The sequence below is a fragment of the Haemaphysalis longicornis genome, unplaced genomic scaffold, assembly GCF_048455015.1.
Source record: "Haemaphysalis longicornis isolate Haplotype H1 unplaced genomic scaffold, Haemaphysalis longicornis Haplotype H1 scaffold_4, whole genome shotgun sequence".
Lineage (NCBI taxonomy): Eukaryota > Metazoa > Arthropoda > Arachnida > Ixodida > Ixodidae > Haemaphysalis > Haemaphysalis longicornis.
The window spans coordinates 5,824,401-5,851,640 of record NW_027526361.1 but is presented as its reverse complement, the minus strand read 5'-3'; the positions used below and the strand labels follow the sequence as shown (position 1 = coordinate 5,851,640).

Here is a 27,240-nt window from a genome sequence, read left to right as displayed (position 1 = left end):
CATAAAGTGAGGAAGGCTTTCACACTAGGCCTGTGAATGGCCACAACAACATTCACCGAATTTTTGTGCACAAATGATCACTTGATCCGCTCCCTCACCCATAAACATCACGACACAAGTACAACACAGATGAAAACCGATAAACTAAATGCAATTCATCGCTAGCCATCGACCCTCAGTCGGTCTCTCTAAAGTAGCGTTCACACGACGCGCGCCGAAATTATGCCAAACGCCAATGTCGTCATCACCTACCTCTGCCGTCAAGTAGGCACTCTAAGCCGATAACGAAGTGGAAACTCGCTGCATACCTTCAGAACTCCTGACACAGCGGCACGCCTTTCTCTTTTCACCTCTGGCCCCACGATTGATGTCGCAGTGAGTGTAACTCCGCCAACCAGGACGCACCCGCACCTTGCATGCACCAATGTGGGAATTACCCCCGGCACTAGAGAGAGACAGAGACCCCATTGTATGTCAAGGTAAATGTGATAGCACACTATTCTCTGCGCTGTTAACTGCCTCGAACAGGCAGCAGCTTCAGCGGTGCGCTTTGCGTGCGCGGTGGCGTGGAATGCCCCCTCCCCGACAGTGGCGACCCTTGCGGCAGCTTTCGTCCCTGTATCAAACTGTCGCCGCAGTTTCGTGACCAGAAAAGCACTGAGGGACTCCGACTACACCTTTCTCCAGAACGCCCTGCATGCAGTGTCCTTCCGTACATCCTGTGGGGATGTCCTAAGGAGTCCCAAATCTCGTGTGATGAGCAGTGGGAGGAGGTGCAAACCGCCCTGGTCTACACAGCCACTGAAGGTGCCACCCGGCACAAGCTAGGGCAACTACAGCCCCTTGGACCACAGAACGCTCAATAAGTGTCCCTCTCTCTTTTGTGCGTGCATTCCACTGCTCGCGTGCCATGTATTGCAACCTTTCGTTACGGTTGAACTTGGAATGCCGCAACGAGGTATAACTTGTCACGGGCTTTTTGCACTTTGTGGTCAAAATTTGTTTCCCCGAGGATTTTTTATTTGCTTTCGCAAATATAGAGCGCACAATTATTTTGACGTAAAGGAACACTGCGAGCACCACTTGTACATTGATGTTCTGCCTCAAGTGTGCCTAATGTTTTCTTTTTGCTGAACAACGTTGATGAGAGTCGAGGGTGTTTCTAGGTTCAGTGTTTCGGGAACGTATTGCCTATGTAAATCTATCGTTCAAGAATTCCTGTATGCTTCGGCCAGAAGGCTGAATTGAGGGGCAGACAGGCAGACCAAAATTTTTGGGTTTATGTAGCCCAAGAAAGACCTAAAGCAATTGAAATTACTTTCAGCAATTTTCCCAGTGAGCAGGTATGCCCAACTTTCATGCACATCACACTGTGTGCTCACAGTACACTACCAAGACAAAATGAATGCAATGAGGAAGCAGTTCAGTCACCTCCAACAGTCTACTCGAAAGCAAGCACTGCCATATGAGCAATTTATTCTTCACAGATCAAAATTTCCAACATTTTTTTTTTGTGTAAAAAAGAACAACTCCTGCACTAGCACAAAAAAAGGGCATTTAAGTCATGCTGGGCTCATTTTAATTTTGGAAGTATTGCGTGGAAGAACACTTTCAGGAATCTCTCCACAGACGGTGAGTTATCTACAGCATCACTACACCTAACAGAGAAAATTATTCACAATATTAGGTACTGTGGAAAACAAACCACATGTTAGCAAACAAGCTGGCAGCAGCACAAGAGCCAACAGAAGTGGCTATTAAGCAAAACAACACAGGCGTCATGAGTAAAGTCGGAGCAAGTCAAGATTACACTGTGCGTAAAGCAATGTGCAACGCAGCCATAGCTGGCTGGAACTGCCACGAAAGTTGCGCGCTCCGAAAACAAACCGCTAACAATATCTAGCACAACGCACGGCATCCTTCTGCGTAATAAATAAAGCACACTCTACAATATGACACCCCACTAGGATTGACATCTTTTGACTTAAGCTCACACGCACGCCATGCCAAAATCCTTTGGGGGTTCGAGCATGCCATTTGAGGGGGGGAGAAAGAAGCTCAACAATTGATCAGGTGTCAATACAATAAATATTTGGGCAAGCATGTAAAAAAGAGAGCTATGCATATAAAACGTCAGCAACGAGGCAACTTCTGATGTTTGAGAATGTGCAATAGCAAGATGAATTCTGCGGAATGTAAAAAGGTGCAGGTTTCGGCATAAAAAAAATCTACCACACAAAGACTGGCTATTAAGCACATACATTCCTCCTTGAGCACCAACTTCCATGCTGAAACAGTCGAACACTGCTTAGCAGCCCACTAGGGCACAGAAAATGTTTTTGTGGGGAGAACAGTATTGCAGTTAGTCAAATTTGCTGTGCACACATATTGCCTCAGTAGGAAGCAATACATTTTTTGCTCTGGCTACTTTCCATCACAAGAAATATAGACACGCGTTTCAACACGTTCCTGTCGTCTGCAGACAGAGGGACAAAAAGAAGTAACCTATAAGCCCTGCAGAGAGCCGAGTGTTTTCTTCTCAGATGTAGTAGGAAGCATAGCAGAACAGCACACCAGATGACCCAGGCTCCTAAAAACCACAAGAAAAGCAAGCACAGAAAACCTATGCTCCACTATCACGTTGCACTTTTGGTACAGTAAAACTGATGTAACTCACATAATTGCAGTTACTCAATTACCAAAACTTTTTCAACCCCACTGTGAGATTTCATTAATGAAATTGCACCATGCCAAGCAGCACAGAGTAGGTAATGATAAAGTGCCAAAGTAAGTGATGCTGCAGAGCTATTAATGTGTGCATCTTGTGCAAAGGTCATCATATAATTATAGCCATGCAACCGCTTATGCTAATGCAATAAAGCTCAAATTTATTTGGTACTAAAACTAAATCAAAAAATTTCTAAATTACACAATACAAAAAAAAGTATTTAAATTAAGATTACACAGTCCTTAAGCTTATGCTTAATTTGGTGCTGGAGCATCATTTCACACCAGTCCTGCGCATGAGTCATGGAAAACGCACCATAGCAAGCAGACAGCAGCGACGAGATGGGGCAGGGGAGCACTACGTGTGCATGGACACAACATACAAAATGGAGCTGCAAAACTTTTCCCCTACAAAGTGGCAGAAAGGCAGACTTTGTGCGAGTCGCAGTGGAGTAAGAGAAGCATGCCTCTCTCCCAACCGCTGCCTTCCAGCAGTCTCAGTTCCGTGCCTCATTTCTTGTGGACACAGGAGAGCAGGGGCGTGGTGGCCGCTGTTTCCCTGTTCCCACGATAGCTGCCCGAGCACAGTCAGTTGTGCTTCTCCTGTGGCACAAAAATGGCAATGTCCTCGTCGCCACGGGCCTGCGACTGGCGAGCCTGCCTCTTGGCCTCCATGAGTCTCTTGCGGGCCTCCAGGCGTGACCGGGCCGCCTCCTCGCTCTTCTCCGACCGCTTGGGGCTCGCGGGCACCGACCGGGAGGCTGCTGTCCTCTTGGCCGGCCTCAGCGCAGCCACCCGTGTGCTTCCCTGGAACAGGGGGACACCGTCATCAGGCACACCGCAAGGCGCACACGGCTGCTTCCTGGAGAACAGCCTTACCTTCCCTCCACCTGCTGCCCTGCCCCGCTACGTCAAGCTGCCGCCCTACGTCTCTGCTCCACGCCTGGACCCGCTTGCTCGAAGCCCAATGAGTGCAATCTTATTGGCAGACTGACAGGGGTCTAAACTTCCCTAGGCACTTTCTAGAAACTTATCGAACAGCGAATGAGGCTCGGAATAAGAATGCGATACGACTGCAAACTAGCCTGCCCCGGGCAGTCCCACAAAATTATCGTAACGTGGTGGGCCATTCACTCCAAGGCTGAACTTTGATGTGGTGAAGAAGTGGCGAATGACGCCCAATAGTGGCCGCCCGGCCGTCGGCTTCGAACAAATGCCTGTTCGGTGGAGATCTGCAACGTTGGGGAGGCCAGGGGATGAGGAGGGTGGAGCATGGCCGGCAAGCGCTGTCGCCGGAAGCCTCCAGGCCTACCTAGTAATCACGGTTTTATACTTCCACTGTGCACTATGGGTGTGTGCTCACGGCCAATTCACAACTGTCTAACTCACGGCGAGACAAAAAGCACGACTCAGGCTGCGGCAACGTCAGATCTCACGCTGACAGCGTAACGTTATTCTGGCCTCCCTAGAAAAAAAAAATTGAACCCAGACCAGGGGTACTTTTTGGGTCATTTCATGTAGCAGACAATCTTTACTTAAGACATTTGGTGTGAACGGGGCCCGGCCGCGTGAGTGGCCCAACAAGGATGGTGGTTCGTCGTAACAGATCCGTGACAGGGCCCAAATACACCACCTGATGGGCAATGTTTCTTTACTTGTTCCCATCATGGTTTGAAATAAACGCTTGGACGGTGCTGGTGACAACAACAAAAAGCAGTTTTGCGGCACATTCGCTGCTATTCCCTACTAGGTACGCACTGTTTCTGCAGCCTTCAGTAAGACGGCCCTGTAGCCTAGCCCGTGCACTTTTGGGAATGAATCTAACTCGCAGACTTAGTGTAGTCCATAAACAAGACTAGACTGCCAGTAAGACTGCCTCTAAGCACATCTGTTGGAGCAAGTAGGCCCAGGTTTGTAGAAACTGGTTGGCTTCATGTTGTCTTCATTGCCCCTTCAAGCACGATCTCTCACCACAATTGCTGGCAAGATTTCTTTCAGTTTTCATTACAGTCAAATGTTTTGCATTGCCTTACTAGTACTGTCAAAATATTTACGCCGGTGAATGCAAGACCTCATCATCTATTTGCACTGTCGACGACTATATTGTATACAACCAACATCAGCAAGTACGAACTTTCTGGCGCAAGCAGCTACGCAACCTGCCCAGTGGTTAGCCGCAATGCTGGGATAATTGTGTGTGTCTTTTATAGTCCTCCCAAGTGGCAGCACCGCCTGTGCTTGAATGATTCATCTTTCTCGTATGCAGTCCCTCTTCACCACACGTGTTGTCCTCTTTGGCGTATTTTACTATTTTTACAAAACACTGTCATCAAAGAAAAGCCAAGCTAGCTTTGCAAGGTGTGACCTTTCAGTTAAAATAAAGAAGCATTTGGCCTTCAGCTGAATTTAAGCTCGAGAAGGATCAGGCAATGTGAAAAAGGTAAAGGCAGTGACGTGGCAATTAGCCGCAATACAGCGCTAAGTATAATTATTGTGGCATTTATAAGGCGTCTCTTATACCACCCATGCTCTCTCAGCTGTGCCGGAAGTTCACAGGAAATGCTAATACAAGTGATGGAAAACCATCAAAAAAGCATACAAATAAATACAAAGCAAGGGTATCTTTGGCTGGAGAGCAATCTGATGTGCGTGGTTAAACTGTAACTTGCAGTGAACATAAGCCATATACAACACGCTCACCGTCTTTTTGGGCTCCTCCCAGTTGTTTGCTCGCAGCATGTTGAGCTCCTCAAACAGGGCGTGCACGTTCTCAACCTGCAGCATCACCATGTCCCAGAAGCCCGCCAAGTCCGATCCAGTTGTGGGGAAGGAATCGCCCGCGTTTGGCTCCTGGGAACGAGGATAATCGCTTCATTACGAGACTGGCTGCGAAAGCTTGAAGCTGGACTGCTCAGGGAAGGGGAAAGAAATGAGAGCATCACGATCAGTTGCAGTGTTCTGACAAGGGACTAGACGGGGACCACAAAGACCCGGAAGGACTAGATGGGCACAGTCTCTGAAAGCTAAATGAAAAGAGCACTGAAACAGGCAAATCTAACGCAGTTTTCCTCACCACTCACGTTACAAAGGTAGCCAGAGCTGTGAAAATGGCCTAGCACTGCACATGTTGCTTGATTTCAGGGAAAGACAGCTGATTTCATTCCCACTGCATTTATCTTGTCCCTCCAAATGCCAAGAAACAAACCAAGAACTTGAATACATGGTCAAGTGAAGTGCTATAAATAAGCTGTTTCATACTTCTAGCTCTCAGCTACTGTAAAAGCTACGCAAACAAAAGTTAGTACCGCTTGAACTTTCATAATTTGTAACTTTTACTCATTGCACACGTTGGTTTTCTAAGTGCACACTTTGAAGGGAATGCATTTCGAATCTAAGCACCCATCCCCACCAATAGCATAATGGGTATGAAAAAAAAAAAGCGGGGGGGGGGGGGGGGGGGGGGTGCTCAGAATCTAGGAAATACGATTGGTGAAATGCTTGTTTTTATGGTAACTGAAAAATCAACAAAGGTTAAAACATCAGAAACATTTATGCAGCATGGAACAAGAGAAAAAAAATGATGCACCCCTTTGTCTAACAACGGCAACGGTTGAACGCAAAGTTTTCTCCCGAGAGATACCTCTGTTGTCATTGGACTTTGACTTGCCAGCGTTATGGACTTTGGCTCGCACGCAGTTCGAACTTCTGATTGCTGTGACTGACTTTCCCCCTTGGCCATTTCATTTCGCACAAGGAAATGCAGCCCTCTCCAAATTCAAGCTGCTTCAACTGTGTCAGAACGGCGCACTGGACAAACGTTGAATCCATACAGTGTGGAACCCAGGCTTGATTCTGACCACAGGTATAGTTTTTTCCTTTCACTTCACCCACGACCATCATCATAGTGCGAGAAAGTTGGCTTTCCTGCAGTGGGTTTTGAGGTGGACTACAGACACCATCAATGGGGCAGAGAAAGCTTCGCCGCTGCTCCCACCCAGGCGCCTCTATTGTGCGTCCACCTGAGCTTTGGAGGCAGGTGCTGGCTCCACATTTTGCGGACACAGTTGATGGGAGATTTTCGGGATTCAAATAAATAACAAAAAAGCTTTGGTAGCGCAGTCACATTTTCAGATTACACTTTCCTTGCCCTTTGATTGCGCAGATACAAAGGGTATGCAGACCCTGCAAGGTCCGAAAAAATGAAAGCAATCATTGACTGCAATCATTTACACTGTACAGACCTGCATAATGACCTTGTAACAGTTTAAAAGTGTTCGTGAACACATTTGTGAACACATTTACGCAAAACCTTTAGGACCCAGCCCAACCAACAGATTGCCAGGGAGGCAGTTGGACATTGTCCAGCACAGAATGTAGGATGATATTTCAAGGCAATACCTCAGAAGCTCCCCTACGTTTCACTTCCTCAGAGAGAGAGACGGGAGTGTTATCTGCAAAGGCATCGTGGCTCCTGATCGTCGCAAATACGATAAACGTCAGTGGTGTGTTGCGTGGTCGTTGAAACTACTGGGATCTGTAAAACTGCTGCGGGTCACGGGCGCCCACCCTGCATTGCCGCACAACCACTCACTTCCTTCTGCGCAGCAACAGGGCTGCCATTGCCTGTCAACTCTTGGTTGCATTTTCAAGGCAAAAGTCTTAAATGGTCTATTGAGGAGAAAAGCTCGCAACCAGCGCCCGAAACCGCAAAGGCTTCTCTGGAAGCATTCCATACGAGGGGTTTCATAGCAGAGCTTAAATGTGGCTGTCCACACCAACACACCGCAGATGGAGAGAATGAAAGAATGTGGCTGAGCAAGCGAATAGACAAGCAGTGAAATTCACCACCGTCCACTCTGGTTACACGGAGGCAGGAAGGAGCATCGGTGCGACAGATCAAATCCATGCAAAAGTGTTACGGCGAATCTCAATGAAAAGTCTCCCAAGCGGCAAGATAACGAAGCCCTTCAACAAACGGGAGGCAGCAAGCAAGGCATCTCAGCCGTTTAAATGGACATTCATACTTTCACATTCACAATCCATAAGGTGTCCGCGTGACTTCTTTTGACCACTAAATATTCAGGACGGGAAGCACGCAAGTGCATACAGTCTGTGAAAGCGCACTGCTGTTTTTCCATTCGGCCAGCCTTCGTCAGCAATTTCTAATATCAACTTAATCCAAACAAATCCACTTCCCCATCAGCAGGGGTCTAGTCTAATTGCTGGAGGCTGCTATCATGGCCCTCCCTTCGATCAGCAAAGAAGGTTATGCAGAGAGGGCACAACCGGCGTGCTCACAATGTTCCTGTGGCACAGCTCCGTGAACTGCTTGAACTTCTGTGTGATGAGCAGGTTGGCCTTGCCGATGGTGGCCCGGATCTGGCCCTTGATGTCCTCGGGCACGGCCGCATCGTCCAGGTCCCGCTGGGCCTCTCGGATGCGGGCCTCCAGGCTTTCCTGGGTGCTGCATACGGTGGCCAGGAAGGCGTGGCCCTCCCGCCGGGGAAGGTCCGACGACGACAGCGCCTTGGCGCTGCTGCCCACGCCAGGAGGGGGATGCTGCGTTTGGGCCGACCGGCCGGGAATGCGGGCCTTGTCCACTGCAAGGGAGGGGGACATGCTTGCCTCACCAAGGGCCTCGAGTGATGCCACGCAGTACACTGAAGGTGGATTGTGGGGTTTGACGCACCGGCGCTACACAGGCGATGAGGCGCGCCGTAGTGGAGGGCTCTGGATTAATTTTGACTGCCTGAGGATCTTTAGCACGCACCGAAATCTGGAACACATGCACATTTTCGTTTTTCCCCTCCACTAGACTGGCGGCCGCCGCGAGTACACTGAAGGCCTTCCGCTTGCTTGCTTCACGTGGCCAGCTCTGATGAACACAAACCTTGGGGTTGTGGTGGCCACGGAAGTGCCATAGAACTCAGAACAGTGGCACTGTTTGGTCATCAGTCGCGGACTCACCGCAGATTCCCGAAGAAGCAATACGCAGTGGTTTATCACATATGTTCCTACGGTGTGGGAAGTACTTGTGAACTATCTGCAGTGATTTTGAGATTTTAGTAAATTGAAGAGCCCCACTGTTAGCCTTCATTGTGCACCAATATGACCTGTACTTGAGCTACTCCAACTTTAAGCTACCTGCCTTAGCTGCAAGTCCATTAAGCCAGTGACACACACACTCACCCTCCAGCTGTTCTATCCTTGTGAGAAATGGCTGCCATTAAAAGTTACTCCATTACTGCCGTTAAAGGTTACTCCTCACAACATAAACACAGCAGGAGTACAAGAAACTCTTAGCCCTGTCCATGTACTGAGAAGGCACTACAGGCTACCACATTTGCGAGTGGGTGCACTCGCATGCCGGAACTGCAGGGGATGAGGTGGACAGCCGGCACAGCCCCCCGGCACTTCAATGTCCCACCCTCACAGCTACCAAAGGAATGCCTGTCACTGAATTTTCAAGTGCTAGAAGGCGCTACAGACCGGACATGTGCAACCAAACACCGTTGTCGGGAGGAGGCAGACCTCCTCCGTCAGTGGCACAGAATGACTGCGTGTGCACCTACAGGGTTCCGCAAGTAAGGCCTTGCCTGAGCCCCAGTGCTTGGAACCGACGAATTATTTCATATCTCTTTTTGATGAAAAACACCCTTTGAAGCCAGAATGGAGTTCAGCGAGTTACTGGCGATTGTTTCTTTTGCACAAACCAAATTGTATTTCATAATTACAGTCCCTTTGACTACACCAACAAGTCCCAGCGTAGCCCTGCGCACACTCCCGCAAGAGGGCCTACTCTTGTGTGCAACAAGTGAGCACAAAAGCAGAGGCAGTGCGTACCTTCGTCCACAGCCATGAGCAGCCCATGACTGCCGTTGAGCTTCAGTGCGCCGCCGCCGTTCACCACCTGACAGTGCAGCGACCGCTCCAGGGAGTCCTCCTCTTCCTGGAGCACACCGTTGTGACCCCTGTCCACCTCACCGGCAGCACGCAGCACCACCGACGACGGCAGCCGTTTCTCGGGCGATCCCAGAAGCAGCGGGCGGCTGCCGGGAACAAAGCCCGGCAGGTTTTCTGTTTGCGAGGCCGAGACTTCGGACAGGCGCAGGTGCTCTTTGAAGTGCCGGGTCAGGTGCCGGAACACTGGCGGGCTCTTGGAGCGGCCGCGAACCACTTGCGCGGGGCACGAGGGGCTTCGCTTGGATATCATCTCGAGCTTGAGCGGGCTCTTGGCGGTGCGGGTGCGCGAGCGTGCCACCCTCTCTGCCGCTTCCGACCCGTACAGCGCCAGAATGCGCTGCTGCACCAGCGACGTAGAGGGCCCAGCGGCAGAGGTGGCACTCTGCACATTGTGGTGCCCCCGGCCATTAGAGAGTTCCCGGCCATGGGCCTTCCCCTCCGGAATGGGCTCCACTTTGGCGCTGTCCCTGCCGGGGCTCGTGACGAGGGGGGCCAATGTGCGGGGGCTGAGACGCGCTGGGCTGCTGTCTCGACTGCGGCAGAACTGGCTGTAGCTGGTGTAACCGTTGATGGCACAGCTGATCCCCAGGTAGGACGGACGGTGTTCCGCTGGCTTTGTGGAGGACTCCAAGCTGCTGCCGCCAACGTTCCAGCAGCCGTTGGAGAGCTGTGCAACGTTGCCGTCCAGTGTTCTGCAGAAGCGAGCCACAACCAGGCAGCATTTTGTGAGGCATTCTTTGAGTGGCTCCATTGGAACAGGCAAGGGTGCAGAAAAGCCAAAAGGACCGCATATTCACCACCCATTAACGGCAATGTTAATGTAAACAGCAAGACAACGTTCTCACGAGGCAAAAGGCCCACCAGCAGTACAAGGCACAGCTTGAACAAACACTTCACTATACTCTGTTGAAATACCCTGCCTCAGATAGTGCGATAACTTCACTGCAGCAAAGTGGCCCGGCTCAAACTTTTTCCTCCGTGCCACAAAACCTTCAGTTGAAGCTCTACTGTTCACACATACCCAGAACCCGATTTGCTACTGCAAATGTCAGAACTTGTAGTATTTGCAGCAAAATATAACAGTGACTATAAGAAATAAATTTAAAGGTAACATTACTTCTATGTTGTGCACGGAAAGCGTTGACTTGCTATAAGCAGGGGTGAGACAGCTGAATCAGATTTCGGAGCAGTTTTTGGAGCAGCGAAATCTCGATTTCGCAGCAGAACAACCTTGATTAGGAGCAGAAGAACGACATTTATTATGTCACCTTAGGAGCCTAAAAAATCAAATTTTTGGCAACTCAAGGGGGAAAAGTGCACTTTTTAACCGGTTTTGAGCGTACATAACACTGAAACAACCTTTCAATAAAGTTTTTTCTACCAGAGTATTACCAGGTACGAACTGCACTACCTTTTTACAAATCATTTTTAAATTAAATTCTTAGTCTCTATGCATAGATAGCGTGGAGTGCCGTTGAAAATATCGAATTGAAAAACTAAGCAATCGTTAGGCATTTTCATTTTGTGAATGCCGAAATTGTTATTTTTGTAATCCCAGACTCAACTTTACGCACAAGTGTAGAGCCCCGGCAAAAGTTGTGCAAAGTGAGATGACAGTCGTCGCACCCCACCAGGCCTCCCATTTCAATTCCCAAGGTGCACGTTCACTGCGATCGTAATTTGAGTAACGTTGGTATGTTTAGCCGCCTCCCTCTTGGCATTAAATTTTACTTCAGATAAATGAACCGTTATAGGCACCGGACACTGGAGTTTGCATACGACTGCAGTGCCACCTCTCGCCGCCGTTTCGCAACTCTGGGTCGGTGGATGTCGGGACCGGCCGTTCAGCGCACGTAAAAACGCACGCTGCGTGCGGTTCGACGCTGTGTTGCGGAAGTTTTTGAAGAAACAGTTATAATTGCAAGTTGCAGGGCCTGAAAGGATCAAAATGCTGCAGGAAAGAATTAGTGGCAGCGCCGCTACTGCTGCTTGAAGGACTGCCACAAACGCGAAAGGCAGCCTGCCATCGTTCTGTACAGGTTTCTCGGCCAGCCGTGGAGGATAAGTGTCGCAAGAAATGGATTTTAGCAGTAAGAAAGCCACGACATTTTTTGTCAGTGAAAGGAGTAAAATTATGAGTACGATGACTGTTTATGCACAGCGCAGACACGAAGGGCCGTAAAACTTAAACGTTTGCTTTCAGTGTTCCATACCCATCGCACGCTACGATGAATCGCATGCCGTCGTAGTATTTGCATAACACAAGGTATTACAGCTTCCGCCACTATAGTTTTATCAGCAGTAACCTTTTTTTAGCGACATTCACGGCACCGAATGGATGCCAAAAGGCGGCACAAGAATATGTTCACATCACTTCGCAGGTGATGCCAAAAGCAATGTCAAGAAGGTCAATACGCATCCCGTTTACTGCCCTACTTTGTTCCCTAAAGTGTACAGATCTAGTTCGGCCACGCATTCCAAGCGAGAGCATGGCAAGCTATCAAAGGCAAGGTTGCATTCACTCGCGCTGACTTCTTTAATGCGTTTTGCGTACCCTGAAAGTTGAGGTTACTATTGTTTAATCAGAGGATGGGGAGGAGGAGGAAATACATCTTTGGAGAATTCTGAACGGCCTGAACAAACTGTATCACAATGAGCCGCTAAGACAGCTCTAACATTACTCACAAGATAGAAGTCGAAACTAAACGGAATCTTCGTAAAGACAACCACAGCTCCACAGCAGATTTCCAACTGTGTGGAACTGCGTTTACTTTGTCATTAGAATCCGTTGTTAATTAGTGACAACACCAACCGAGCTGAAGAAGGGCAACCGAAAAAGTAACTGTAGTGTGGTTGCACGAACAGAGGAAACAACACAAACGCACTTCTGTCGTGGACCGCCATTGTATACGCTGGGGTCACTTTATTAGACTGTGATACAAGAAAAAATTAATACTGACCTAAATTAGTGCGGTAAATAAGCTTCCCTTGCTGATAATGGGACTTCGCAACGATGTCTGTCCCATCAATTTCTTTCACGGCGTACACGTGCGTGGGAACGTACAACCTCTGTAACTTCTCGCGCACGCGAGGCCGACAGTAGTAGTTCAGCCCCGTAATTGTCCGGAAATCGCACAGAAGCACTTCAGACATGGGGAAACTATTTGCCAAAACAGTTTTCAAGCACGAGACACCTTTCAAAAACAATAGCAGAATCGCAAAAACAAACAACCGAAATGTGCCGAATATATGAACACTCACCGACCCAAAGTTAACTCAAGCTTCCGCGGGGCGGCGCTGGGTGTACTTATTCGTCGCGCCCTCTGAGCAGTGACCGGTCCCTATTACTAGGGTGAAATACTAGCCCGTCCCGCTATCGTGACACTGCTTGAACATTTTGTGGCAATGTAGCCTGCGCCGCTGCAGCGTCGATCGTCCCATTCCCACCGCTCGCCAGCTCGGTGTGACAGGCAGCAATAACTCAGCATTTATAACACCGCAATGAGTCCGAAATTTCACTTCAAGCACGCACCAGCCTCACACTCGAGGCTGAAACACGGCGAATTCGTGGGTGCCATGTTGTTTTTGATGAACTCCCGTCTTTCGAGTCTCGCAACTTCCCACAACAGATCAAACGACTAAATGTAAACCCAGCCACCCCCATAACTAAAACCAAGGCAGAAATTGGCGAAGAGTGCGCACTCTGCCTGAACCACAAGCAACTCAACTGCTTCGCCCAGCGGCCACGTTTTCTAATTTTCACCACACCAAGATGGTGGCGCGTGAAGTAGTAGTTGCACAAGTAGTTGGACGCCTCAGTACACAAAAGTATTTTATCTACAGGACATTGCAATGGTTTTCGATGGAAAAACTTTAAAAACGCGCAGAATATAACATGCGCAACCCATCATGGTGACTTTCGTAATAAACTATCTTGGGTACAATTTTATGCAGGATTTTTATTGAATGATCAATCAATTAAACCTTTACATACAGCATCACTTTGGGGGTGCTGGAAAATTACGCCGTCACTGAGAATTTTTCCCCACCGAAACTGACGGGAGCATTAAAATCCTTGGCTCTCTGACTGTTTTGGAGCAGCTTGGCGCAATTTTTGCAATTTTGAAGCTTTTGGAGCAGCCTGGCACAGGAAAAGAAATTTGTATCAAATCTGCGCAATATGCACAGCTGTCGCACAGCTGTCTTACCCCTGTATATGAGAGCAGTAAATTAAGCTTCGTGTAACCACATGACAAAGGGACAACAAGAAGACAGGAAAATACAACTACATAAGCAACAGGTTATTCAGATAACAATGTGCACTTGCATGCATGACACGAACCATAGTGAGGAAGAAGCAGTGCATCAAAACAGAGTTTGTCAATGTTAGGTCCACACATCACACCCTTACATGCTGAACAAAGGGGGTGCTTCAGCATGCAGCCCGGGAGCACAGTAAATAGGTATGCCTTCTATATGCCACCACTACCAGTAAGCATCTCTTGACTGTGCACAGGCATTGTCAGCATCTTGTCTCCAGCCAACACTAGAACTAGACCACCTGGAAAGCAGTATACCTCCCACTGAACTTTTCGTAACAAATTCTTCCCTGTTTGTAAATTACTTCCACAAAGGACAGGAGGCCCTGAAGCTGACGCTTCACCGGAAATAACGGCCTCGCAACAAACAACCAGCCAGCGACACAAGTACGAGCGGATGCACAAGATTCATGCGCAATGGTAGAGTCTAACACAAAGCTGAGAACTTCAAGGGAAGCATTCAGCGTGCTTACAAACTACTCGGAGAAAGGTCACATCTAAATTGGGACGAAAAGGCCCCCAGAACAGAATGGGGACATCTACAAGGGGGTTGTTTCAAATGACATCAGGCACAGGACACCGCCCCTGCCATGAAGCCGTCACCCACACAGTCACCAACATGCAGACGCGTGTGCACGCAAGGCCCTAGGGCTCAGCGCGCGAAGGGGGAAGCCCACAGTTTACAACAGGAGCAAAACACTAGAGACAGTGCTTTTACACAGCTGCAGCAAACATGGGTGCTCACACATCCCCCGTCATTCCCCCACCGCACAGGCCAGTGGCACGGCCCCAGTGGGAAGCGGCCCACGCAGGCCAGGCCACACAAAGCTTACACCGAGAACGAGCAGAGTGCGGGAGGCAAGACAAAGAGTGCAACCACGTGCAATCCACACGTGGCGTGAAACGGTTGGGTGCAGTCGGGAGGGCAGATGGTGCAGGAGCGCAAGAGGCGTGCACAGGGGATAGCGGCCGTGCCCCCCACCAGCGCTCGGTCGTGCATGCCACGGGACTGACCCTCCTCCTCTGGGCTGCTGAGTGGGGCCGCCCTCCTGGGCGGTGGTGGTGGCAGAGACGGCCATGCTACGCAGCGTGATCTCGGAGGCCTCCTTGCCCATGGGCCGGGTGCGGGCTGCGAGGACGGCCGAGGACTCGCTCGCGTCCACATCCAGTGAGCAGGCACCGATGGACTCGGACGAGGGCACCCGCGCAACCAGCAGCCGCTCCATCGAGCATGTGGCCCCGGACAGGTGCAGAGACTGCGGGGGCTGGGCCCGCCTACAGCAGGGAGACACCAGCTGTCACCCCCAGCACCCTCCCCCACCAGGGGGAACGGGGGCAAGCTGCCTTCACGCTCGCACAAGTCACCCAAAAAAAAACAGCTGACACACTGCTCACCCGAGAGGATTCTCAAATGCAGGAGCATTGCTGCTGCACATGCTGGTCGGAGAGCCCGCAGCTGGTGCACAGCGGGGCATGGCACGGCGGATGCACTGCACGTGACCGAGGCGGTACAAGGCACCCCTCATCTTCTCCTGACAAGTTCTCTGTGCCTACTACGACATTACACATGGACAAATGAACATAAAAATGCAGGGACGCTCCGTAAGCGCCACTGCAACTGAAACAGGCACAAATGTCAACATGTCCCTGCAGCATCCCGTGAGGACAGTGCCCGGCTGTTCACAACACTTTGGAGAACATCTGGACAAAACTGGCGCACATCTTTTACCGAGTTACAGTTTTGCAACGTTCACCATTACAAAATGCTAGTGCAAGACCGCCACTGATGGTGATGAGGCTGCTTAGCGGCTTCCCCTTTGCAGCGGGGTGGCGTTGCACAGCGACCTTAGTCGTTACGCCACTGCACAATCACCTCGCCATAAAGAAAATAATACCCTTTATGGTATTTTTGTGCTAGTCTGACTTCTTTGTTCAGATGTCTTCCTAGCTGCTTCTCTGCTCTTTCCCCGCCAACATTCTCACCTTCGTTTACCAACCTTTCCAATTCACCTTTCTGTTAACCTTGAAGCCAAGGGCTTCCAAAAGCAGGATGTCTCCCACACTGAAGACTGGACAGATACCTCTGCCCTCCGTTACAATATGTCGCATGGTTTCTGGCTCCCTGCCGCAACCTGTGCACAGTTCTTCCTGTACCTGCTCGCGGATAAGCCTTCTTGTACGCACCCAGCGCCATCTAGTTTGCTTCGAACACTCCTACTGTTTTGAGCAACTTCTACAAAACCACACTGTTGGGCTTCAGTAGCCTATGAGTAGAATATCAGGTTTTGACATAGACGAGCTGCTTAAAGCCCTCTACGGGCCTGATTTCAAGGCCCAGGACCAACCCGAGCCCGACCTGAGCCTGTACCTTGCCCAGGCCTGTGCGTCTGTAAGTGAGGCCAGCCCGGACCTGGCCCTGGTCATTTATTTCCAAGTCTAGGGAGACGCCACATTTGCGTGAACAGGCCCAGGCTTTGGAACTGATGGAAATTTGTTTATTATGTTTGGCTGAGTTCCCTTCCTAGTGTGCGTACAGCACTCATGAATTGAAATGCGAAAATCTAGGCTTAATCGGTGCTTGTACTTTTGCTTCGGCCACCTTCACTTTCGTCACATTGCCGCAATAATCGCGTGTATTCTTACGTCGCAGCCACCACCACCGTTGTTAACCACAGTCTTGGAGAGATCACGTGGTTGTCTCGGGCACAAGTTAGTACGCTGCAATTTTTAATGCCGCGCTTCAATGCACGAGTATTTTATGCGCCTTGAAATGTTTTGCCTGCAGTGGTTTTTGGCGCTGCTGTTTCTCTAGCATGAGAGTTCGACTCCCGGCCACAACAGCTGCATTTCGATGGGTGCGATATGTGAAACACAGGTGTACATATACATAACTGCAGCGCTCCAGGTTGTCTGAATTGATCCGTTCCCCGCTGCGGCATTCCTTGTAGTCGTACTTTTGGTATGTTATGCCCAAAATGAAAAACCTTGATGCCGTACATAATATTTCAATAAAATAAGCGTACAATGACTATCAGACCTAGCAAAGAAACATCTATAAAACAATGCATATAACTAACATCAAGAAGCGTGTAGAAGTAAACTGAGAAAATTCTCTTTAATGCTCTTTTCTACACTTCATGTCGGAAATTGTAAGGGCCAGACCCAAGACTAAGCCCGAACCTGGCCCGGGCCCATGGGCCGGAGTTTAAGCCCGGCCCTGCGGCACTGGGCCTTGGCTCGGCCTAGGCTTTCAGGTCAGCCCGGGCCCATGCAGTCCTCTAGCCCGCGTTTGGGCCCTAGCAGTGCCAAAACTTTTTCCAAGACCCGTGTTTTTTCTTTTACTGCAAAGTGTTCTCAAGGCTCATTCCTACTCACTCTTTTTGTAAACAAGGGTGACTTGGTATCTTCTAGGTCAATTCAGGTACGGGGCATGGCATATGAACACGTTCAATAAACTTTCTGCTTCACACAGGAAGTGGCTGGCTTGTACCTGTCTCGGAATGAAATATCGCCTCTCTGACCCACTTGAATGCTTCGAGCGATGAAATCTCAAGCTGTTCTGGTCACTCAGGTCAGGCTGCAAAACGGTAATGCTAGTAAGTTTTTTTAAAGATTACTTACTCTTGAAGAAAACAAGGGCTCACATTAAACATTTCCTGCCATTCCAGAGATTTCAAATTGTCTTTTCAAAACAAATTCTGTCTCTATGGAGTGCCTTTGCTTCTGTGCTGCGACTTATCTCCAATTCTACAATGTTGGGCACAAACTTACTTCGGAGGATGTGGTTTTCCTGCTTTTCTAAGACTCTTTGCACAGACAAATGTCTGACACACGCACGGGCTTGGTCACACTAACATTCTAATTCTACCATCTAGTAACCTTAATTAGGCAAATCCGAAAATGAGTGATTTTGTATGCACTCATAACTCAAAAAAGCAACGTAAGAAATGGTGCGCAGAAAAAGAATGACGAATACAACGCATGACACATCAGGAATACAGACAAAGCTAGAAGCCTCTGTGCTTGCGGTACCTGGCTTGAGTTTGCCTTCTAATCCTTCGACGTGGACCAACCAATAGTGCACCTCCAAGAAGGCAGGCAAAAGGACGGACTATTGTTTAGGACTTCTCTCTGCTCAACCAAATAAAACTATCAAAAGCCTAAAGTTATAGAATGTATAGAAGCATGGACCAGAAAGAGCGCTAGGTAAAGCAATACTGAGAACTTTCATGTCAACAGAGTGGCAGCTGTAGGTGTTTCATTGTAATTATGGTTCCTATGATACATTATGGACTCGTCCACATTCACCACATGCGAAGAAAATCGAACAGTATGAGAAAGACATATGAAACAAGTTGTCAAAACACAGTGAGAAAAAAATATGAAATGGGCAGCACAGACATATTCAACACTTTTCCCAAGTGTTCACTGACTTTAACAAGCCAACCAGTACTGTTAAAACATAATGAAGCACATCAATGTTTAGCTTGGCTGCTTTTCTAAGCACCAATTTAATGAGAGAAGATCCTTTTTTTTCTGTTAGGGCAAGGTAGCATAATCAAAGTGCGAATGCATGTACAACTATCTGCTTGTGAGTGAACACCATGAACATTAGCTGCATTATATTGTGGTTCCTGTCACTATGCATGCTGTTTATGCACAATAAATTCAGTGTTTTTTTTTTCAATTATTACCTTTTTACAGTACCAGATCCAAGAGCCCTAAGGGTGCACAAATGTTCACCGCAAAACACCAAAAATACCCAACCCAAACAACCTGTGCAGTTATACACATTTTACGCCACCAAAAGCAGGTGCAAAGCCCAGCCATACAAATACTTGTCACTGAGGCACTCGAAGTGTACGCAGCAAGAGACGCTTGCGAGCAAGCACAATTTTCAGTTACGGCTGCCGTGAGGAACACAACCACAAACAGAGAATTTGACGTGTTGGGTAATCACGCTCATATGCTTAAATTTAGGCTTCAAAAGAGGCACTGAGAAATAAGAAGGGCAACATAGTAGGCCCTCTTTCAGGATGCAGTTGCTAGTTCAAGAACTCGCGTGTGACAGAGGTCATTCAGTAAGTGATTGTTACAGTCTTTTTGTATGGCTAGCGCTAAAAAGCGCATTACCAGCAATTTCTCTTTTCACAGCTGCCTAATTTTACGATACTAGTAAGGACTTGCAGATTACCAAGCAATTGTCACAAATGGGAGTCCTGTTACAGGTGCATCTATCACAGGCCTTTTTAATCCAGATGGGACAAACAACAGGACGAGGTACCCCGCTTGCCGCTGTCACACTCAAATGCAGATTCAGGCTTACAGGAGAAAGGCTACCGCTTCACAGTGGTTACACGTGCCCACAGGGACTAAAAGGAGAAAGGGGTCATCGCAAGACACTAAAAAATGCACCGTCAATAACATCAGCTAATATAAAACATGCCTGGAGAGAGTATGGTCACTCAAAACATGCAAGAAAAGCACACAATGCCTTCTTCCTTATCAGTGTAGTTTGTACAGCTGTCCTTGTAGTTCTATTAAAGTGCTGTATTCCCCATTTGTGTGGTCTATTTCATAGCTTCCACAAAAAGCATCTGTCAAGCAAGTTTCCCACAAAACTGCACTCACATGGGAAAGGGGGGGGGGGGGGGGGGCTCACAGTTCAAGGTCAACATGGTATGCCAGAGACAAGCTTTCTCTCGCTATTTTTTACAGGTTTCTGGCAAGCACAACCGCCAACATGTCTGCTCCCATTTATCTCAAGTTCACACCAACCCAGCAACAGACCCAACCCAACAGACAACGTATCACCTGGATGTAAAAGGAAAAACATGGCATGCACCAAACAACACAAATGAAGCTGCGACATATTTAAATGTTTGGAGCGCTTTGATCAAACCGCATTTACGTATATCAAGACATGCTTCTTTACGTTCTTCTTCAATGCTCAAAAACTAACCTACATGAACGGTAAAAAAATATGACATCGCTCTGAAACAAACGAAGAAAGAAAAACGTAGCGCACCTTTTCTCAGGAATCCCAGGCAGTAGCAGCGTGCTGGCACCAGCGCTCAAGCTGTGGGGGATGGCAAACGAGTGCTCAGGCACGCGCTCCTGCAAGGGAGAACAAGGTGTGGCACATTACCACTCGGGGCGTACAACATTGTCACGTTCCAAACATCTGCGCCTCAGAAAAAATCTACGCACCGCATTTTCCTCAATTTAAGCAACCTTTTCTCCTCAAACCTGGTTGCACCTAGGCGGGGCAAATGCTTCGACTTCAAACACATTCACCTTAAAACGTAAACGTTTTTAAAAAACTTCCACCTCGCTGAAGAGGACTATGCTTAGAATCAAGGTGAAAGGGACTGCTTATAATTGAAAGAATACGGTTGTCAAAGAAAATCTTAACCAAACTGCTCACATCTACACTGCCTTAGGGTAAAAAAATTTCACAAACTATTTTTCCCACACATGACACCACAGAACGTATTACTGTGGAAATAAAATGACATTTTGCCACAACAAACCATACATGTAGACCGTTTGTTTTCTTATGTAGAACGCTTGCAATTGTGCATTGCACAATTGGACAAATCTCCCTCAAAGCTGTTTACTTTGGTGTTTATGAGCTAATTAAAAATGCTGCTTTAGGAGATATAAGCTCAATAAGCAGCCAAAGCTCTTATACTCTGCATTAGTATGTTACACAACTGAACTGACATGAAGTGATAGGAAGCAGTATAATTCATTACAGCTGAGTACCCTTGTAACGAACAAGTGTTCATAATGAATAAACCCTGCCCAATTGTTGCACGGTACCCTAGAGGAAAGCGAGCACTTTTGACTGCACTTGTAGAGATGTGCACGAAAGCTGGGTTCAGAACATTCGACCAGTTCTAAAATTACTGTAATGCAAGAGCTAACACTGACGAAAATGTAATACATGCAGACTGGCACACGGGACACATGCACTGTAACGCGTATCCATGCTGGGTGTAGGCAAAGGCACTATAAATGTTGACTAATGCAACAGTCGAGAGAAACGACTTTTATTTCAACACAAGACACAGTGGCTTGAGGTGTCACAAGCATGGCCTTCAGCTATCTTTGAGCAAGGACCAATGAGCAAACCAGCCTCAACAAAAGTACTCTCGAGAACATTCCTGCTGGCGTACTATACGTACTGCTTCATTAGATACAATAGACGAGTCACTTGCAGAGTGCCACAGGCAGGGCACGTTCAGGCCGAAATATTCAGGCTCAAAAACAACCACTGGGCCACGTCACGTTTGCCACGCTTAACAGGAACAGCGGACATGCCCAGGGACAATGCTTGCTTATTATCACGAGGCAAACAGCATGCTACGACAGCGCCCAGCCATCGGGCCGCTCTTTTAGGGAGGCATCCACAGTGCAGGAGTACGAGAACAACGAGAAACACAACCGTGCAGGGCCTGTACAAAGTTCTCATCTCCGAGGGAGCGCTGGCCCGGGGAACTGCCAGCATGCCAGTACCTGCTCACTGCTGCCCAACGTCCCTGTCGGCGTTGTGCCTGGAGAGTTCACCACAACAGTCGGCAAAAGCGTCCCGATGCTGTGACGGGCAGCAGCACAGGAGGAACCAGGCCCAGGGCGCCCCGGCACCTTGCACAGTTTGGACGATGTCCTCAGCCCTTGCAGCCGTTCCTGACTCTGACAAGCACGCGCCTTTGCACCCGCACTGCCGTAGCTCTTGGCAAAAAACCTCTGCGCATTGCTGTGCAGGGGGCCAAACACCTTGGGCTTCCCTGCCGCGACCCACGCATTTAAGGACGACTGGCTGCCACCGCCGCCCGAGAAGCTGAAGCGGCCGGTCCGCGAGGCCATGTACTGCTCTTTACCCTGCAGAGCAAGCTCCAGGGATTGGTCACTGTCAGCCATGCCCTCGTGGTCCAAGCCATGGCTCCCCTCGATGTCCTTCTGCGAGAACTCCACCACAATCCACGGCTTCGACTTTGACTTGGAACTCTTGCGGAAGCGCGGGGACAGTTTCCGGAAGAAGCTCGACAGGCTCAGGCTGGCCGATTTCTTGGGGCTGGGAAACGAGGGCGCATTGGATGAAGTCGACGGCAGCGTAGACGACTTTTCTACGCAGTGCAGTCCCTTGGGCGACGATGGCGCGCTGAACGAGAGTTCTTTGAGCGTTGTCGCGCAGGACGCGTACGACTGTCTCGAGTCGGAGAGCAGGCTCGTCTGAGAAGACATGAGGTGGATGGCCTGCGCGTAGCTCTCGCTGCGGTAGTGTTCGAAATGGGCGAATACTTCGAGGTCTTCGAAAATGTTGTAGGGCTTGGGACCAATGGGAGCAGCGGTTTGGGGTTTTCTTTCATTATCCGCCAGCTGAGGACAGCTCATCGTCCGGCGACACTCCCCGTATGGTCACCGCTCTGCTGCGTCTACTCGAGCGTCTGATTGTCAAAAAACAGGAGCACGACGAGGGTATTCGCACCTTTAGGAATTTGCTGCACCGCGTTTCTTACTTGTCCCGTTGTCATGACGCCTCCGATGTCGGCGCGGAGAGAGGAGTCTCACGACAGTCATGTTTACGCGAGGCGTGGCAGAAACCCGGTATCGCCGCCGCGGAGCCCGCAGATTGTATTGTACGCCGCTGGGACCGGTCCTGGGTAGCCCGGTAGCGAAAAGACGTGCGGGAGAACAGCTGGGCAAGAAACATTGAGAACAGCCAGGCCGGCTCGGCACACGGCGGCTGCAAATTCGTGTGGCCAAGTCTACACGCCGTGCTCTTTACACGACCACAAACCACGCACCATCTGGCTAGGCAAGGAAATCCAATCAGGCGACCAATACGGTCAAAAAATAGGCAGAAGCGTGAGCATGTAGCTCAACTTTAGGTACGCCGTGCAAACGGAACCGAGTAGCGAGTAGTGGGACGCATCGTCGAGCGCCTGGCGCAAGCCCCGAAGCGACACAACAGGAGCACGGCCAGAGCGGCATACAGGTTTAAAACAACCCAAGCGTCAGACGACGCGACAAACAGTCCATCGCCTACGCCAGTGCACGCTCCCGACCCATCAAACATTAAAAATGCAGGCGCGGTGCCGCATCAGCAAACATGGACAGCGGGACGGCCGGAACTTGGAATACTCACAGATTCAGGTTCATCGACACGTTTTCCCTGTGCCGAATTCCACATGCATGGCTGCCACCGAAAGACTTTGCGTTTTCTTATTACAAACGGCGTGAAACGCTCAGCTGGTCGGCACTTGGCTGCACTACGGTGGTACACGAGCAGCGGCGGCGCACACGAAGCGCGTTGGCCGTCAGCCCAGCCGCCCAGCCAAGGCCCAGCTAACCCAGCCCGCTGGCGAGCGCAAGGGGGGGAGGGTGAGTGACCGGAAGTGATGAAGCAGACGTTTCTCACGACCGCCCGAGGGCGGCGCCACTTCTCGACCGCGCTCGCGTCGGAGCGCAATGAAGCAGACAGGGCTTCTTTTCGGGACTTTGACGGGCGGCACGTTTTATCAGACAGGTTGCAATCTGAGAAGGTGTTGCTGGGAGGCCACAACAGAGAAACGCCGCTAATTTAAAGCCGCGCGACGCAGCAGGCCAGCGGAGGACAAATTACTGGCGTTGCAGCAACCTGAGCTGTTAACATGACCAACAGAGTAAAACAGAGGTAATAATAGTAATAAAAAGAACGTTATTGCCTAAAAATAGTTGGAGGTGGGGAGGGAGAGCATGCAGAACGTTTTGTCACAGAACATGATATATATTTACGTTTAACAAGATGGCAAGTTGGGCGAGTTGGTGCTGATTCATATCGACAACAGGCGCGGAAAGACGTAGACTAAGAAAGAAATACACAGGACGTGTCCTGTGTATTTCTTTCTTAGTCTACGTCTTTCCGCGCCTGTTGTCGATATGATATATATCCCAAGCAGCCACTGGACGGCCGTCAAACATCCTATTTACGTCAATTCCAGCTCTCCGCCGGAGCTGGAACCGACGTCCCATGGGCGTACCTCGAACTATGTCCATGGGACGTCGGCTGTAGCACTTTCGTACGCCGCATCAATAGTTCGGCATTTGGAATGTTCCGTATCATTTTACAGTATCATACCTCACGCTTAGCAGAACGCACAATGAAGAAATTGAAACACTTAATTCGGTCACATATATCATTAAAATACCTGTTAGACGGAATATACATCTATCCTGCAATGTATAATCCGCCACGCGCGACCACCGCACCACCAGGTTGAGAAGCACGGTTGGTGGAGAGAGGAAAACGTTGCTCAAAATGATCCGGTTCATGAGCAACCCCCCAGAAGGGGTGGCGTCCACACTTATTGTCACAAACTCCTCCCCCGAGTAATTGCGTCCGCTTGCAAATACCAAAGGAGGGGCGCGAGACAACAGTTATTTATATTTTAGCAGGGTGGCCGGCCCGTGAGTTTTCACGTGTGCCGAGATTGCTGAGGTGAAGGAAATCACAACGGAGAGGCTCGGCTACGTTTTGAACTATATAGGTTTACTGTACACACAAACAAACAAAAAAAAGTACAGGGCAACGCCCGACACAAGAAGGGGAAAAAAAAACCTTCACACTGCCATCGGCCTGTGCGCGCAGGCACTAATCCGCCGTGGCCTACGACTGAACCTTCTATCTCGACAACATACTTAGACAGCCGTACGCGACACACTCTAGAGGCAAACACTGGTTTTAACCTCGACAACGCAACTACAACAAAAGTACTAACAAGTACGCAAAACACTCCCGAGGCAAACACTTGTTTAACCCTCAACAACGCAACTACCAAAAAAATACTAACAATTACACCACACGCAGAACCCTCTAGGGGACAAACATTGTTAGTTACGAGTGACGCTAGAAAGAAAAAAAAAACCGAAGGCGGATATCTTAGTCCGATACGACAAACAATTACGAAGGAGGGAGCGCGGGAAGAGAAAAGTCTCTACGAGGCAAGTAGAACCCGCCGGTTGAACGGCAGAAAGTCACGACGAGGTGGAGACGGCCTCGCCGGGCAGCAGCTCACGTGTTTCGGGGCTCCGGGGTGCAGAAGCTGGTCGGCCATGGGACTCGCGGCGACGGGCGAACTCGAGCGCTGAGCCGAGGCGTGGACCGGTCCGTCGCGAGCCTACCGATGTGCTTCTGCTAAAGCGCGTCACCCCCGGGCCTTTCCCCGCGTAGCACGTTCTGAAATCTTCGCCGACTGCCCCAAGCAATCGCTTGCGTCCGCTTAAATAACCTCCGCCGGCCGTCCCGTAGCCCCACTTCGAAGTATTCCCATTGTTCCTCTTTTCCCCCTCCTGGGGGCCCTTGCTTCCTTCGCCACGATCGCAAACGCGCGTCCACGCCAGCGACCGTGACGTCACCCTCGGACAACAGCGCTGGAATGCGGCAGCTCGCATTGTCCTGGTAGCAGGCAGGACGAAACAAAGGGGGTGCGCACAAAGCTGAAGGGGGTACCCCGAATTCCCTCGCGCGGCGCAAAATGGCCGACTCCGTCCGGGAGGCCGTCCGAAAATAAAAAAATGGAGGGTCTGGCCTGCAGTTTGTGACAGAGGGAGTAGTCGGGCGGGAGTGCAAAAAATACAAAAAAGGTGCCATTCTGCTTCCACATCAGTAGCAAATGCGAACGTAATGGTATTTCCTGACGGGCAGGTCCTACAGCGCGCCTCTGGGGCGAAATCGTGGTCCCCCTTGTCAAGACGGAGCACGTGTTCACTTCTTGTGAGTTCCGGCAGGCTGCATGCGTGCAACTATCCACTCATCTGCGCTTTCCGAGAGAACAGAGCATTGAAAAAATTAGTGCTCTTCCACTCTGTGAAGACGGATGACCTGCGAAGCTGACTCAGTCCACGGTGTGCACGAAACAAAACACGTTTGTTTGTAATTTGCGATTGAGCATACTTTCTTAACTGAATTAAACTTGGAATGACCCGAGCTTTATTCTAGCGGTCAGGCATGCAGCTGTCTGTTTCTTTCCGGCGTCGTTTGTGTAACACACCAACCCAACGCGCTCGACCACTGAGGAGACCGGACACGCGAGCCTTTCACGTCCGCGTTTGCATTTCCGGTAAGCACAGCAGACATGGCACCTCCCTCTACTCCCAACCCGTGCACGCGTAAACAGGCAACCGGTTATGTGTGCGTGCTTAGAAGTAAAAGACACCGCCGAAAATATCGCTCTGAAAGCTCTTTACGCTGAACATGTGATGTTGGATCACGTCGGCGCTTCAAGCGGGCAAGTTGCTCTTCATCCGGGAGGTATTCGCAGTTAATCGATGAGCTAGAATCTGAGGTGTCAGCGCCTCCGCTGGCCGGTTGATGCTTGGGGGGCTTCGAGGTCGCTGGTATATACATTGTCCAGTGGCAGCACAGTTCGCCGCGGCGTAATCGTGGACACACGGGGTCGTCGAACATCGATGAGGGAAGGCACCCGGAAGACGGCAGGCTTTGGTGCTCGACCCGAGATATATCGTAGACGGGTCACACAACAGGGTAAATGTGCTACATACGCCGTGTAGCACACGCCCTGCATACGCCGCGTGGGGTGTACATATCAATAATCAACATGGTATGTGGCTTAGTGGGTGCTGTGCTGTTGATCCCAAAAACGCCGATTCCGATCCCCATCCAGGATCGCGATCGGTGCCGTGCTGCTGCTGTTTCCGAGGTTTGATGTGCCAGGTTTGGTCACGGCCGCGGCGCCTATCTTTCTGATGGAGGTGAAAAACGAAAACCCATGTGTCGAGATTGCGGAGCACGCTAAAGGTCCCCGGGTGATTTAAATGGTTACGTAGCCATTCACTAAGAGGCGCCTATATTCCGCAAATGCAACTTCGAGGCTTAACACACACACACACACACACACACACACACACACACACACACACACACACACACACACACACATGCGCACAGTGATTTCCCTACACCCCCCCTAGTTTTTCTGGACACCCCCCTTGAATCCCCACCTTTCACTCTTGTCAGTCCTTGTATGGACCTTTTCCTCCCGCACATAAACACACATATAATTTACTTTCTTCATTGATTCGATGCCGTTCTTTGTTAACAACCGTAATCTTTGCAGAAGCTCTTTCAGTATGTACATTTAAAATGGGCAATTTGGCGAGGCGAAGCGCTACGGAAGCTAATCCTGGCGTTTTAATAAATCGGGAGCGTACAATCGGTGCCTAA

At 49.7% G+C, this 27,240-nt stretch overlaps 1 protein-coding gene across 8 annotated transcripts; it reads right to left on the bottom strand.

The window, feature by feature from the left end:
* Positions 1 to 1,445: 1,445 nt before the first annotated feature.
* Positions 1,446 to 23,420, bottom strand: LOC144178165 (uncharacterized). Of its 8 annotated transcripts, XM_077705756.1 has the most exons (9): positions 23,164 to 23,195; positions 20,038 to 20,126; positions 17,500 to 17,586; positions 15,405 to 15,499; positions 15,024 to 15,284; positions 9,571 to 10,382; positions 8,026 to 8,327; positions 5,428 to 5,577; positions 1,446 to 3,534 (listed from the first exon to the last, which is right to left on the bottom strand). In XM_077705756.1, the coding sequence occupies exons 4-9, from the start codon at positions 15,482 to 15,484 to the stop codon at positions 3,316 to 3,318; spliced, it is 1,824 nt and encodes a 607-aa protein (XP_077561882.1). In that variant the 5' UTR covers positions 15,485 to 15,499; positions 17,500 to 17,586; positions 20,038 to 20,126; positions 23,164 to 23,195; the 3' UTR covers positions 1,446 to 3,315. The 8 variants fall into 8 exon arrangements, with proteins under 8 accessions (XP_077561882.1, XP_077561881.1, XP_077561885.1 ...); XM_077705755.1 differs by lacking the exon at positions 17,500 to 17,586 and having other exon boundaries at positions 23,164 to 23,215; XM_077705759.1 differs by lacking the exons at positions 17,500 to 17,586; positions 23,164 to 23,195 and adding an exon at positions 19,336 to 19,381 and having other exon boundaries at positions 20,038 to 20,111.
* Positions 23,421 to 27,240: the final 3,820 nt, after the last annotated feature.